The sequence below is a fragment of the Poromitra crassiceps genome (genome assembly GCF_964638095.1).
Source record: "Poromitra crassiceps genome assembly, chromosome: 13".
Taxonomy (NCBI): domain Eukaryota; kingdom Metazoa; phylum Chordata; class Actinopteri; order Beryciformes; family Melamphaidae; genus Poromitra; species Poromitra crassiceps.
In genome coordinates, this window is record NC_139644.1 from 35,968,424 (window position 1) to 35,982,551 (window position 14,128).

Genomic DNA, 14,128 nt, shown 5'->3' on the forward strand with positions numbered 1-14,128 from the left:
TCAGGCTCTAACAAGGTGAAGGACGGCACACCTGTCCTTCTTCAGGGGAATGATGACCCGCCTCCTAAAGGCAGTGCTCTTTACATAGGGTAGCAGACGTCACACTCACTTACCAGCAACTTCCTTCCCAGTTCTGACTACTTCCTCTTTTTAATTTTTCCTTGAGGTTGGAACCTTGGAACTTGGAGGCTAAAAAACATGACTGTGTTCCCACAGTCGTAGAACACAAGTCATGCATTTGTCTTTAGAGACATGAATGCTGATATATTAAACTGAGGATTGTAACCACCTTAAGCAGTGGGTTACAATCCTATTCAGGATAGAGTTTTTTTTACAGAACTGAGATGGATTTGTTTTTTTCTTCTTCTTCTTCTTCTTCTTCTTCTTCTTCTGGGGGGGGGGGGGTATAAATCCATATGAGCAGCTGCAGATGAAGAGTGACGACAACAACAAACCCGACTGATACAGTGATGACATTTGGGAATATGTGTTTTCCTTTCCACCATCCAGGGAGGTCAGAGAATGAGATGATCAAAATTAATTTAATTGCCAAGGTATGTTTTCACATACAGTCTATGGTTTTCACATACTAGGAAATTGTCTTGGTGTGGTTGGTGCTCAGGTAACATTGAACAGAATAAACATACAGAACAAATATACAAGACATAAACAAATAAGATATAAATAATTTAGCTCAGAGGTGTCATTATAGTCGTGTCCATTGAATGAGGAAACGAAACACAATTATTAACATTACCTGCAGTAAGAGGCGGAGCAACACTGGAAAGACAGGTGTATCAGCATGACATTCCTGAAGTCAAACTGAATGTAACTCAGAGCGACAGCACTGCTGCAGTTACAAGAGTTTCTCTCTTTCTTTCAAAAGAAAACTAAACCTAAGTTCATCAGGTCTTTCTCAGCAATACAGCAGAATCAGGTGAGTACAGCAGATCATATATTTACTGTTTCAAACAGAGCAGCAGTGACACATCATTGAGCTGTATGTATCCAGATGGGATGTTTCCCTCTTTTCATTTTGCACTGATACAATATACGTGTCAAATTATGTTTTCCCTGAAGTGCAATTTAACTACATAACTCAAAATGGCTTTTGATCATAGGTATTCCAATAATCTATTCTATCTATCACATGACATGTATTCAAAAATTACGTGTGTTAAAGTATTATTTCCCATTTTCACTTTAGGTCTTAGATATGTCTGCTGCCAGCAGTGTCCTATCTGAAGAGCAGTTTTGGTGTCCCATCTGTCTGGATGTGTTCACTGATCCAGTCTCCACACCATGTGGACACAACTTCTGCAAGAAGTGCATCACACAGCACTGGGATATTAATGTCCCATGCCAGTGTCCCATGTGTAAAAAGCTTTTCTACACGAGACCTGACCTGCAGGTCAACACTTTCATATCTGAGATGGCTGCTCAGTTCAGAAAGTCAGCTCAGATGAAAGCCAGCAGCTGCCCACAGCAACCATGTGCCAAACCAGGAGAAGTTCCCTGTGACATCTGCACAGGGACCAAAGTGAAGGCCCTGAAGTCCTGCCTGGTGTGTCAGGCCTCCTACTGTGAGACTCACCTGGAGCCTCATCTGAGAATCACAAGCATGATCAAACACAAGCTGATCAATCCTGTGGAGAACCTGGAAGACAGGATGTGTAAGAAACACAACAGATCACTTGAGGTGTTCTGCAAGACAGACCAGATGTGTGTGTGTCTGCTCTGCCTTGTTTTAGACCACAAGTCACATCACTTTGTCCCTCTGAAGGAAGGGTATGAAGGAAAGAAGGCTGAGCTTGAGAAGGCAGAGGCTGAAATTCAGCAGAAGATCCGGAAGAGACGACTGAAGATTCAGGAGATGAAACACTCAGTCGAGCTCAGCAAGGAAGATGCAGACAGAGAGATAGCAGACAGTGTGCGGGTCTTCACTGCTCTGATGCAGTCTGTGGAGAGAGGCCTGTCTGAGCTCATTGACACAATCACAGGGAAGCAGAAAACAACAGAGAAACAGGCTGAAGGCTTCATCAAAGAGTTAGAACATGAAATCTCTGAGCTGATGAAGAGAACCGCTGAGTTGGAGAAGCTCTCACGCGCTGAAGACCACTTCCACCTCCTCCAGAGCTTCACATCCCTGTCCCTGAATACTCCTCCACACACCACGGACTGGACAGAGGTCAGTGTCTATCGTTCATCATATGAGGGGACTGTGAGGAGAGCTGTGGCTCAGCTGGAGGAGACTGTCAGGAAAGAGATGGAGAAGCTGCTTGAGGCTGAGCTGAAGAGGGTCCAGCAGTATGCAGTGGATGTGACTCTGGATCCTCATACAGCAAATCCCCAACTCATCCTTTCTGGTGATGGGAAACAAGTACATCATGGTGATGTAGAGAATAATCTCCCAGACAACCCAGAGAGATTCTCTGCTTGTCTCAATGTCTTAGGAAAGCAGAGCTTCTCTTCAGGAAGGTTTTACTACGAGGTTCAGGTTAAAGGGAAGACTGACTGGATTTTAGGAGTGACCAGAGCCTCGACCAACAGGAAGGGACAAATCAAAGTGAGCCCACAGGATGGCTTCTGGAGTATATGTTTGATGAATGGAAAGAAGTACTATGCTGCTGCTGGCCCTGCTGTCCTCCTCTCTCTGAAGATGAAGCCTCAGAAGGTGGGGGTGTTTGTGGATTATGAGGAGGGTCTGGTCTCCTTTTATGACGTAGATGCTGCAGCTCTTATCTACTCCTTTACTGGCTGCACCTTCACTGAGAAACTCTACCCATTCTTCAGTCCCTCTGCTCCTCTGATCATCTCTTCTGTCAGTCAGTAGTCACACAGATGAGGCTAATCATTTGTTTTTCTAGGATTCATTGTCATTTAAGATAACAAATGTTTTCCCCCAGCAAACTGGTATAATTAATCTTGAAATATGATGATGATGATGATGATGATGAGTCACTATAAACTCAATGCCACAAACACACTGATGGCTCCTATTCATAGCTTTCAGGGGGCGTTACGTGCTGCCGGGAACGCCCACCTGACGGTCAAAAAAAAACTTGTTCATTCCGCTGCCTGCCGAGTCGACTAGTTTCTCACGCTGTTTGTTCAGCCAAAATGCCGGATACCTGTTGTGCTATCGGTTGCACTAACCGAGGAGGAGACACGCCTGGCTTGTGCTTTTACAGAATCCCGTCGGAGAAAGAAAACTCAGAAAGCAGGAGGTTGTGGATTTGTGCGATTAGACGTGGTTCAGTCGCTGGGGGGGCAAATGGCTTTTTTTCTACCATCAAAGTACACACGTCTTTGCGGCCAACATTTCATCAAAGGTAAGCTCAAGTAACGTTAACGGGGTATTTTAATCATTATTGTAACGTTACTTGAGCTTACCTTTGATGAAATGTTGGCCGCAAAGACGTGTGTACAAACGGCTGAACAAACACAGCGTGAGAAACTAGTCGACTGGGCGGGCAGCGGAATGAACAAGTTTTTTTTTGACCGTCAGGTGGGCGTTCCCGGCAGCACGTAACGCCCCTTGAAAGCTATGAATAGGAATATTATGGAAGCTTTGAAGTGTTTAATTTTATTTTAACTTTCGGGTTGTATTCTGTTTCCATGTGTAATTGACAATGTGAATAAATAACAATTCAACTCAAATCATGGCTGGATTCTCTGAACCCTCATTGATGATCCATTTTGAACTTACATACTAATGACATTGGTATCTTGCTATATTTTCTGCCCATGCACAACATATATATATATATATATAATGTATATTTGCTAATAAAAAAAAATTTTGGTCACTCAAAATACATTTCAAATGACATGTATATTGTTTTCTGTACATACTGTACATACTAGCAGAATACTCGTCCCTGTGTGACTTGTAGCGAAACTCATCTTGTAACGTCCATTAAATATTGAATATTTAATGTACAGATCTCTCCTCTCCAGAGGTCACAGGAATTGACCTCTGGCCCTTGCATCTGGGGGGGGGAGCCGAAAAGGGCCCAAGATGCCAGCCTGTCTGGAAATACCAAAGGAGTGATTTCTAACTGCTGACAGTGTGTTTCGTCAATGTCCGTTCTGTCCGGTTGGTGGAGATTTAGTTCACAGGTCACACGGACGGGACCCCGGGACAGGACTCTTGAAGAAAAACAGTCATGCCCAGGCATTGAGTCTGGAAGCAAACAGTTTAGGAACTTGTGTACTGTACGTACAACTCATGGAGTGTTTGGTATCAATATTCTCCGAATCGCAACCCACATTGATCTATATAAATCATGGGTATGTTTAATAATGCTTTGTAAATGTACAACATGGTCCCATCTTCCTCCTTAAACCAAAGGTCATCGAATGGAAGTGGGGGGTCAAAGGCTATAAACCACTTCACATTCCTTTTTAAGAAGAGCCAACAGACATTCACTGTCGTGGTCTTTTTGTGTGTGGCAAAATGGAATTAACAAACCTCATGATTCTATACTTTGTCAAGTTAATTAGTATTACATACTTCTTGAGTAGGAATGTATATGTATAGTGTGTTAATGTGTGTGTGACAATCATTTAATTTGTTACCGTAGATCTAACAGTGTTGACATGTTATCGAATCTAGGGTAACTCTTTTTAATTCACCCAAGATAAGTGATTTAATTAACCCATGGTTTCATTAGATATGTTTGTGTTACGTACACGTATACAAGATTTGGTAAAGATATGTGTTCCAGAAGTAGTTTTGGTTTATTCCTTAAATATAAAGATACACCACACATGTTTGATTTCAAAATAATCAGAATAATGTGTGTGATGTAATTCTGAAAGTATCATGGCCATGAAGTCATTTGATGAGATGTTTTAAGCATGTGATAAGTTTTAAGGGAAAGAGGTAGATGTCTTTCTCGCCGCCAGCCCCTGGATAAACAGTCGTAAATCTTTCGTGGGCCATCCAGTGTAACAAGACCAATGTCTATAATATCTATCTATCTAAGTAGTTATCTACTTACCTCTCTCTTTTCCCTTTATATCTTGTCTTTATCACACCAAGAGTGATGTCAAGAAATATAAATATGCTTGTAAGAGAAATAGTTTAGTTGAGTTCTAAACCCATACCCTTATCTGAATGCAATAGAAGGCAGGGCCATGCCCCTTTCTCCTGACAGGAGGAGATAAAAACTGTGGCTGGCTGCGCTCTAACAGACTTGTGCAGACGAAAGAAGAACTTTGAAACAACAAGGACTTTTTAGAACTCAAGAATTCAAGATGTAGTCCTTACTTTTAGGCCTCAAAAGATGCCATGCTTTTGAAGGCGATGATATGACTACCACCCAGTCGAGAGGCGTGATAGTCTGGCCAATTTTATATGCAGTCAGTCACTTGACAGCAGAGCAACAGAACACTGATGGACATTAAGCGTCTGATTTGAGGAGCTTTTTGGGCTTGATAACCAACCCACTAATATGATTTTTGGATCCCTTGGCCCTGACGGAGGAAAGCCGTGTCAGGTCCCATGACCATGAGACCGCTTCCCAAGAACAGGCATGTGGACAACCAAGCTCCATTCAAACAGTATTGACTCGACAAACGGCAGCAAGCAATAGTCTGGAGCTCATCGAACTAAATATAAGGCGATCCCCCTTTCTCAACGGGATGAGATAAAGACAATTGAACCAACAACCAGCCGGTTTTGAGACCCCTCGCCTGCCCGTCCAAGAGCAGACACGGCCACCCTTCGTTGCCATGGCAGCTCCTGCCTTCCGGTGGGATCCCAGCAGAGCCAGGAAGGCCGTTCTCCCACAGACGAACAGAGGGAGAGAACCCTCGACTCTCAGACAGGCAAAGTGACCACACGTCTTTCTGCTTATTGTGAGAGTGCTGTGAAGATAGAGTAACTTAGAATACTCACCTATTGAATTAGAATATGTATTTAATTAGGTTAGGTTTAAACTAGGCTTTCTTTGAATACCTTCTTTCCTTTCTTTCATTTTCCTCCTACTTCCTCCTTACCTCTCAATCGAACAAGGTGTTATGCATAATACTGTGATTTTACTATTTGGTGGATTAAATAAACGCATTCTGTTTTGAAGTTAAACACGTGTTCGGTGCTTGTTATAATAATATCAGTCGATTAAAGATCTCCCTTCCTTTAGAACTGATTCTGATTCCCTGTGACCGACGGCAGGGGTAATAGATTACTTATTAAAGTAATATAAATTGCTTATTAAAGTAATATAAATTACTGATGAACGTGGTGGTGCCCCGGGGTTTTGATATTAACTTATTGAATCAATAGTGATATCAAAATCCATATTTCTATCTAAATTCCTTACAGACTGGTCATTTAGTCAGGCCTCGCACACAGAGTTGGCATGCAGCCTCTCCTCTCTCTTCCCAGAGTGTTGTCATATAGTCCTCTTCAGTGGCTGAATACAACTCAGCTCACCTGTGTGCTGCTGCACTCTGGAGCACCTGTGTGCTGCTCCAGCGTTCACTGGCTGACTTAAACTGTGCTCACCTGTGTGCTGCTCCACTCTGGAACTCTCCATGGTGCTGAACCTGTGTACTTAATTGAACACAGGTGTATTTCTGGGGTGGCAATTTGAGTCATTTGCAAGGGTTCATTCTCTGCCCAGTACGTTGTTGGAGAGTATGCTCTCTCCACGGGCCCCTCCACCCCAACGGCCCCAGTGCCACCACACTGCCTGTACTGTCTGTATTTACGCCCCTGTGTGAGTCAGTCTTTGGTTATGTTTTTGTTCAGTTGCACGTCTGAACAAGTTGGATCGTGTTTACAACAATTAGTCATTGGATGAAATGTCAAATGCACTTTTCTGTGAACTGATTGAGAGATAATCTACACACAGCTGCTCGTCGTCCTTTTCTGTGTGGATCGCAGAGCAGAAAGATGTTAAGTGGATTGTCACCTTTAGTAAAAAAAAAAGTAACCACAAAAGCTCAGCCTTTTGTCAGCCTACTGTTCAACAGTGGGTACTGCAGCCCTAAACTCTTCTCCTGACTGCTCAGGTCTGCAGATGTGAGAGAGCTAAAGTGGATGTGGTGAAACGGCTGTGTGCCTGGAGGATCAGAGGATGAACGGTGATCAGGTAGACTCCAATAATGTCACTTTAATATGAATCATGATCCAGTAAGGAGCATTTACACATCTAAATCCTAGTTTCATATGTTTCACCAGTCAAGTCAAGTCAACTTTATTTATAGAGCACATTTACGACGACAAGTAGCCGACCAAAGTGCTTCACAGATCAAAACAATAAAAGTATAGAGACATCAAGTAAAAAATACACTGCTACCAAGCAAAGTGCAATACAAAGTGCAACAAATACAAGTGATAAACCAAAATAAAAGCAATTAGGTTGCCAGGAGGCAGGCTCAACTCAGGTCGAAGGTCAGGGAGAAAAGGTGCATCTGGAGCAGGGATTTAAAAGCCATGAGGCTCTGGGCTGATTTAATATGGAGGAGACTATTCCAGAGCCTAGGGGCTGCTATCGCAAAGGCTCTGTCCCCTCTGGTCTTAAGCCTGGTCCTGGGCACCTCCAGGATCTTAAGGCTCTGTCCCCTCTGGTCTTAAGCCTGGTCCTGGGCACCTCCAGGAGCAGCTGGTCAGCTGATCTTAAGGCTCTGGATGGGGTATAGTGGCGCAAGAGCTCGGCAAGGTATGGTGGTGCCAGTCACAGTGATTAGTAAAAACATTAAGAAATAATGGGCCACAATAAATTAATTAATGTTTTAATTAATAATTTATTGTGCTATCACCTGGGTTCAAATTTACATTAAGTACTTTTACCATACGTTTTACTTTTTTTGATTATTATCCCAAATCAAATCAATTGAATAACTAAGACAAATGTTAGACCTTTACTTTATAAAAACCCCAACAACTTCCTTCTCACTCCCGACTACTTCCTCTTGTAATTTGGAGTTGTATCCTTGGAACTTGGAGGCTAAATGCATAAAGTGTGTTTCCACATTTGTAAAACACAATATGCATTTGTCTTTAGAGACATGAATAGTGATACATTCAACTGAGGATTCACACACACACACACACACACACACACACACACACACACACACACACACACACACACACAGAGATTGTTTTTTCCGTCTTTGGGGGGGTATAAATCCATATGAGCATCTGCAGAGAGGAAGAGTGACAACAACACATCTGATAGTGTGATGACATTTGGGAAATTATTTTTCCTTTCCACCGTCCTGGGATGTCAGAGAATCAGAATTATTTTATTTGCCAAGGTATGTTTTCACATACTAGGAAATTGTCTTGGTGTGGTTGGTGCTCATGTAACATTGATAATTACAAATATACGAGACATAAACAAATTGTCACGTATCACTAGAGAACCCAAATGCAGGGAGAGACAACCAGGTTAGTGCCAAAATCAATGATATTTATTGTTGAAATAGCAGGGAGGCTCTGGATGGCTTGCTGGCAGGCAGGCAGGGAATCCTGAGAACACGGGGGAAAAAGGCGTCAGGCAGACAGGCAGGCAAGCAGACGAGCAAAAAGGCAACGGACGGCTAATAGTTCAACCTAAAGACTGGCTGGTTTACAAACCGTCTATGGCAACGTTCCAGCGAGGACTGGTAGACAGAGAAGGATTGTTATAGTGATGCCAATGGGTGGTGATGATGATTGGTGATGACCAGCAGGTTTGAAGATTCTCATGCTCAGCAGGTGTAGAAGATTCTCCTGATTAGCAGGCATCATGGATGTGGAGTTGTGACACAAATAAGATATAAAGAATCTAAAGAGATAAAATATAAAATGATTCAGATATTAACATATTATATAGACTGTATACGAGGGATTAGCCGAGCAGCATTTTGGTATACAAACCGCTCACTGGGTGCCAACAGCAATGGAACCCTATGGAGACCAAGTGGTGTGAGGCTTAGTCTCTATAGCCTATAGTCAAGTGTTGAGCAATGCAAAACTCAAGGCTCCAACACAAGAGTCCAGAAATGAATTAGTGGCTGACTCTACCCAGTTAACTCTGTTTACATTTTAAAAACTGCGACAGTTTACACAACTTTAACACGACATGCTTATATTATACATCAAACTCTTGAGCTAATTCTGCTCTCACTCAGAATGTCAAAATATAAGTGATGTCATGTATAGTTTTCGAGATATTAACGTTTGTTTGGCACAACTCATACTATTATCTGCCGCGGGGTTCCGCATTTCTGGGTGGCAAGTGACGTCACGCTGATTCGTCCTATTAACAGATATAAACAGTATTAACAGATATAAACAGTCGTGACAGATATAAACAGTCTTGACAGATATAAACAGTCTTGACAGCTTGGTGAGGTAGCCGAAGTTTACAAAATATGTACAGAGTCAGGGTGCAAAGGTAGCAGCAATACATGAGCTTTGTGTCGACATGTTTTTGCAGATAATTGAGAGAGTAATAAAATATGTACAGTGATAAGAAAGTCAGTGGTGACAATAGCCACGTCCACCGACTGAGGAAATCAAACAGTAGTATTATTAATCCTGAAGTCAAACTGAATGTAACTCAGAGCGACAGCACTGCTGCAGTTACAAGAGTTTCTCTCTTTCTTTCAAAAGAAAACTAAACCTAAGTTCATCAGGTCTTTCTCAGCAATACAGCAGAATCAGGTGAGTACAGCAGATCATATATTTACTGTTTCAAACAGAGCAGCAGTGACACATCATTGAGCTGTATGTATCCAGATGGGATGTTTCCCTCTTTTCATTTTGCACTGATACAATATACGTGTCAAATTTTGTTTTCCCTGAAGTGCAATTTAACTACATAACTCAAAATGGCTTTTGATCATAGGTATTCCAATAATCTATTCTATCTATCACATGACATGTATTCAAAAATTACGTGTGTTAAAGTATTATTTCCCATTTTCACTTTAGGTCTTAGATATGTCTGCTACCAGCAGTGTCCTATCTGAAGAGCAGTTTTGGTGTCCCATCTGTCTGGATGTGTTCACTGATCCAGTCTCCACACCATGTGGACACAACTTCTGCAAGAAGTGCATCACTCAGCACTGGGATATTAATGTCCCATGCCAGTGTCCCATGTGTAAAAAGCTTTTCTACACGAGGCCTGACCTGCAGGTCAACACTTTCATATCTGAGATGGCTGCTCAGTTCAGAAAGTCAGCTCAGATGAAAGCCAGCAGCTGCCCACAGCAACCATGTGCCAAACCAGGAGAAGTTCCCTGTGACATCTGCACTGGGACCAAAGTGAAGGCCCTGAAGTCCTGCCTGGTGTGTCAGGCCTCCTACTGTGAGACTCACCTGGAGCCTCATCAGAGAATCACAAGCATGAAAAAACACAAGCTGATCGATCCTGTGGAGAACCTGGAAGACAGGATGTGTAAGAAGCACAACAGACCACTTGAGCTGTTCTGCAAGACAGACCAGATGTGTGTGTGTCTGCTCTGCCTTGTTTTAGACCACAAGTCACATCGCTTTGTTCCTCTGAAGGAAGGGTATGAAGGAAAGAAGGCTGAGCTGGGGAAGACAGAGGCTGAAATTCAGCGGAAGATCCGGGAGAGACGACTGAAGATTCAGGAGATCAAACACTCAGTGGAGCTCAGTAAGGAAGATGCAGACAGAGAGATCGCAGACAGTGTGCAAGTCTTCACTGCTCTGATGCAGTCTGTGGAGAGAGGCCTGTCTGAGCTCATTGAGACAATCGCAAGGAAGCAGAAAACAACAGAGAAACAGGCTGAAGGCTTCATCAAAGAGTTAGAACACGAAATCTCTGAGCTGATGAAGAGAACCGCTGAGGTGGAGAAGCTCTCACGCACTGAAGACCACTTCCACCTCCTCCAAAGCTTCACATCCCTGTCCCTGAATACTCCTCCACACACCACGGACTGGACAGAGGTCAGTGTCCATCGCTCATCACATGTGGGGACTGTGAGGAGAGCTGTGGCTCAGCTGGAGGAGACTCTCAGGAAAGAGATGGAGAAGCTGCTTGAGGCTGAGCTGAAGATAGTCCAGCAGTATGCAGTGGATGTGACTCTGGATCCTGAAACAGCAAATCCCCATCTCATTCTGTCTGGTGATGGGAAACAAGTACATCATGGTGATGTAAAGAAGAATCTCCCAGACAACCCAGAGAGATTCTCTGCTTGTGTCAATGTCTTAGGAAAGCAGAGCTTCTCTTCAGGAAGGTTTTACTATGAGGTTCAGGTTAAAGGGAAGACTGACTGGGATTTAGGAGTGACCAGAGGCTCGATCAACAGGAAGGGACACACCCCACTGAGCCCACAGGATGGCTTCTGGGCTATAGTGTTGAGGAATGGAAATAAGTACAAAGCTGCTGCTCGCCCTGCTGTCCTCCTCTCTCTGAAGATGAAGCCTCAGAAGGTGGGGGTGTTTGTGGATTATGAGGAGGGTCTGGTCTCCTTTTATGACGTAGATGCTGCAGCTCTTATCTACTCCTTTACTGGCTGCACCTTCACTGAGAAACTCTACCCATTCTTCAGTCCCTGTGATGGTGTTGGTAAAAGCTCCGCCCCTCTGATCATCTCTTCTGTCAGTCAGTAGTCACACAGATGAGGCTAATCATTTGTTTTTCTAGGATTCATTGTCATTTAAGATAACACATTTATACATGTTTTTCCCAGGTATCTCCTATAGCCATTCTAATGTAGATTTGTTTTTAAATCAAATCAAATAATTTGTGAAATACTTCATGCAAGACAAAACAATGCAGTAGCACTGTTGTGTGCGTGTGTGTGTGTGTGTGTGTGTGTGTGTGTGTGTGTGTGTGTGTGTGTGTGTGTGTGTGTGTGTGTGTGTGTGTGTGTGTGTGTGTGTGTGTGTGTGTGTGTGTGTGTGTGTGTGTGCCCTTAAAACTATAGCCTATACTACAAACAACAAAAACATGGGACAAGTAAATAAGCAGTAAAATGACATGGCACAAATCCATCCATCCGTCCATTTTGAAATGTTTTTGTTTGTTAAAGAGGTCAGATTGTTGATCTGCTCTCAGGTTTGCTTACTTATAAAACAGTCGAGTGTCTTTTGACCCAGTTGACTGTTTCAGTGGCTGCTTCTCCCTCACACAGCCAGCAGAGGTCAGTCACAGCAAGCACAGCTAACACACTGACATACTGCTGCATGGCCTTAAACACTATACTGTTGCTTCAACATCAACAGCGACAGACAGAGGGGGGTTTGGTGAGAAGAAAGAGAAACTACTGTGTGCAAGAGAGAACAAAAAACACTTGTCTGGGAAATGTGTTACTTAATCTTAAATATGATGATGATGATTGTAGGAGCCAAATTTGGTCTGCTATTATTTCCTGTGATCATCATGTGTAATGTTTTATATGTCCATGGGGTGTCGCTGTGCCGTGTTACTTGGGCTCAGGTGATCTTATATAGGTGCTGCCTTCACCTCTGCTCACTAGGTGTTTCGACCCGGAAGGGCAAACGGTTTTTGACCGTGTCGCAGCGGGAACATTTGTTTGGTGCGCTGTCTCTGCCTTTAACTTTCTGTGGAAAATAACTGCTGTATTCACATCGGTGAAATGGAATAAATGAATGGGTTCCGAACATCAAGGACAGGCCTTCTTCGTCTTTCTTTATGCAGCACTCAAAGCAATGTTATCGTACGTATTACATCAGCTGTAGCGAGCGCGTCAGCCAGGTCATCCGCGGTCGAAGCACCTCAGTAGCCTACAGTAATAGACTGGGCTCCTATATCAATAGTCAAAAACCCTCGCACAAGTTGGAACTTTTGTTTTGTTTGTTTAGTTTACCGTTTAGTAACGTACGCGAGAGGATCAGGAGAGCTGTCGGGACAGCGCCGAGTTAACGTTATGCTGCCGATAGTTGCTTGGACTTTTATCGGCTAAAGTTATTAAACACAAAGCTACATTGGAGGACGTCAGTCAGCCCGAAGGAGGCCCAGGAGAGCTGCCGATTAGGAGGAGCTGCTTGGACTCGGCTACGGAGGACAGCTGCTCGGACAGGCCGGGTAGCTTCCAGGATCTCGGCTGGCGTTGCGGGTGCTGCAGTCAACCGAACCGGAGGAGGGCCACGTGAGCTGCCGCGGACAGGCCGGGGTAGCTGCTTGGTGCTCGGCCTCTTGGCTACGGAGGAGGACGTCTGCATCCGTCTGCTGCCATCCATGGGGGGCGAGGACGCAGGAGCTACGGTTAGGAGGAGCTGCAGGTGAATGGTGGCAGTGAGCGCCTGCTGGCCTGTTCAGCGTGGGGACGCGGATGCGTCTATTTCCTGGACGGGCTGTGTGTATTTCCTGAAGGAGACATTTCATTGCGGGGACGCGTCTGCGTCTATTTCCTGGAGGAGCTGTTTATTTGTGCTGTAGATGTTATATTCATGCACGAGCGGGACAATGTGCACAGCGCAGGTATGCGTGTAGCGCTACCAATGTGACATTATGGTCCATCTGTGAATGTTGCTGCTTGGTAAATCCGTGAAATATAATTGGTTTTGATTGTGTGGTTTAGGATATGTCTGAAGGTATTGGTATTTAAAAATAATAATAATAATAAATTGTTGTGTTAAATGATGTCTGACATACTGAAAAGTCACTCCAGAACCAGCAAACATGGATCCTCCATATCCAAAATGCTCTTTCAGGCAAAGGCTGAGAGAGCAGCACTTCTGGTCAGGGCTGCAGCCTTAAAGGAAAGGCATGCTCTGGAGGAGAAAGCCCTGGAGCTAAAATGGAGACAGGAAGAGCTGGATATTGCTGCTAAATGGAGACAGGAAGAGCTGGATATTGTTGCTAAAATTGTAAAACTAACACCAACTAAACAACAACGACAGCAAACACCACAACAACAGCAGCAGAGCAAAATAACAATAACCACACAGCAGTTTAATCACCATTCAACAACTTCACAATCACAGCTTAAAGAAACATCCAACCAGCAGCCTACTTCACCCACCACATATGCGCTTACAGGGGCCGGTAAGGAGGACCAGTGTGTTCCTCTGTCCGTTCTCCCTGTAAAGGTGAACCCTGACTTTCATATTCTTCCAGATGTGATCACACAGAGAAAAATGCCAGTCACCGCTCCCAAGGAATGGGAGCCTTGGGAGATGAATGGCAGC

The 14,128-nt window shown here is 43.8% G+C and overlaps 2 protein-coding genes across 2 annotated transcripts; both read left to right on the forward strand.

Moving 5' to 3' along the window:
• Positions 1–1,216: 1,216 nt before the first annotated feature.
• Positions 1,217–2,833, forward strand: LOC310788527 (E3 ubiquitin-protein ligase TRIM21-like; the record flags this gene model as incomplete). The annotated part of the gene is made up of 1 exon (XM_083650065.1): positions 1,217–2,833. The coding sequence occupies one exon, from the start codon at positions 1,217–1,219 to the stop codon at positions 2,831–2,833; it is 1,617 nt and encodes a 538-aa protein (XP_083506191.1).
• Positions 2,834–9,606: 6,773 nt separating this feature from the next.
• On the forward strand, positions 9,607–11,584 carry LOC310787734 (E3 ubiquitin-protein ligase TRIM21-like; the record flags this gene model as incomplete). The annotated part of the gene is made up of 2 exons (XM_083649223.1): positions 9,607–9,667; positions 9,938–11,584. The coding sequence occupies exon 2, from the start codon at positions 9,947–9,949 to the stop codon at positions 11,582–11,584; it is 1,638 nt and encodes a 545-aa protein (XP_083505349.1). The 5' UTR covers positions 9,607–9,667; positions 9,938–9,946.
• Positions 11,585–14,128: the final 2,544 nt, after the last annotated feature.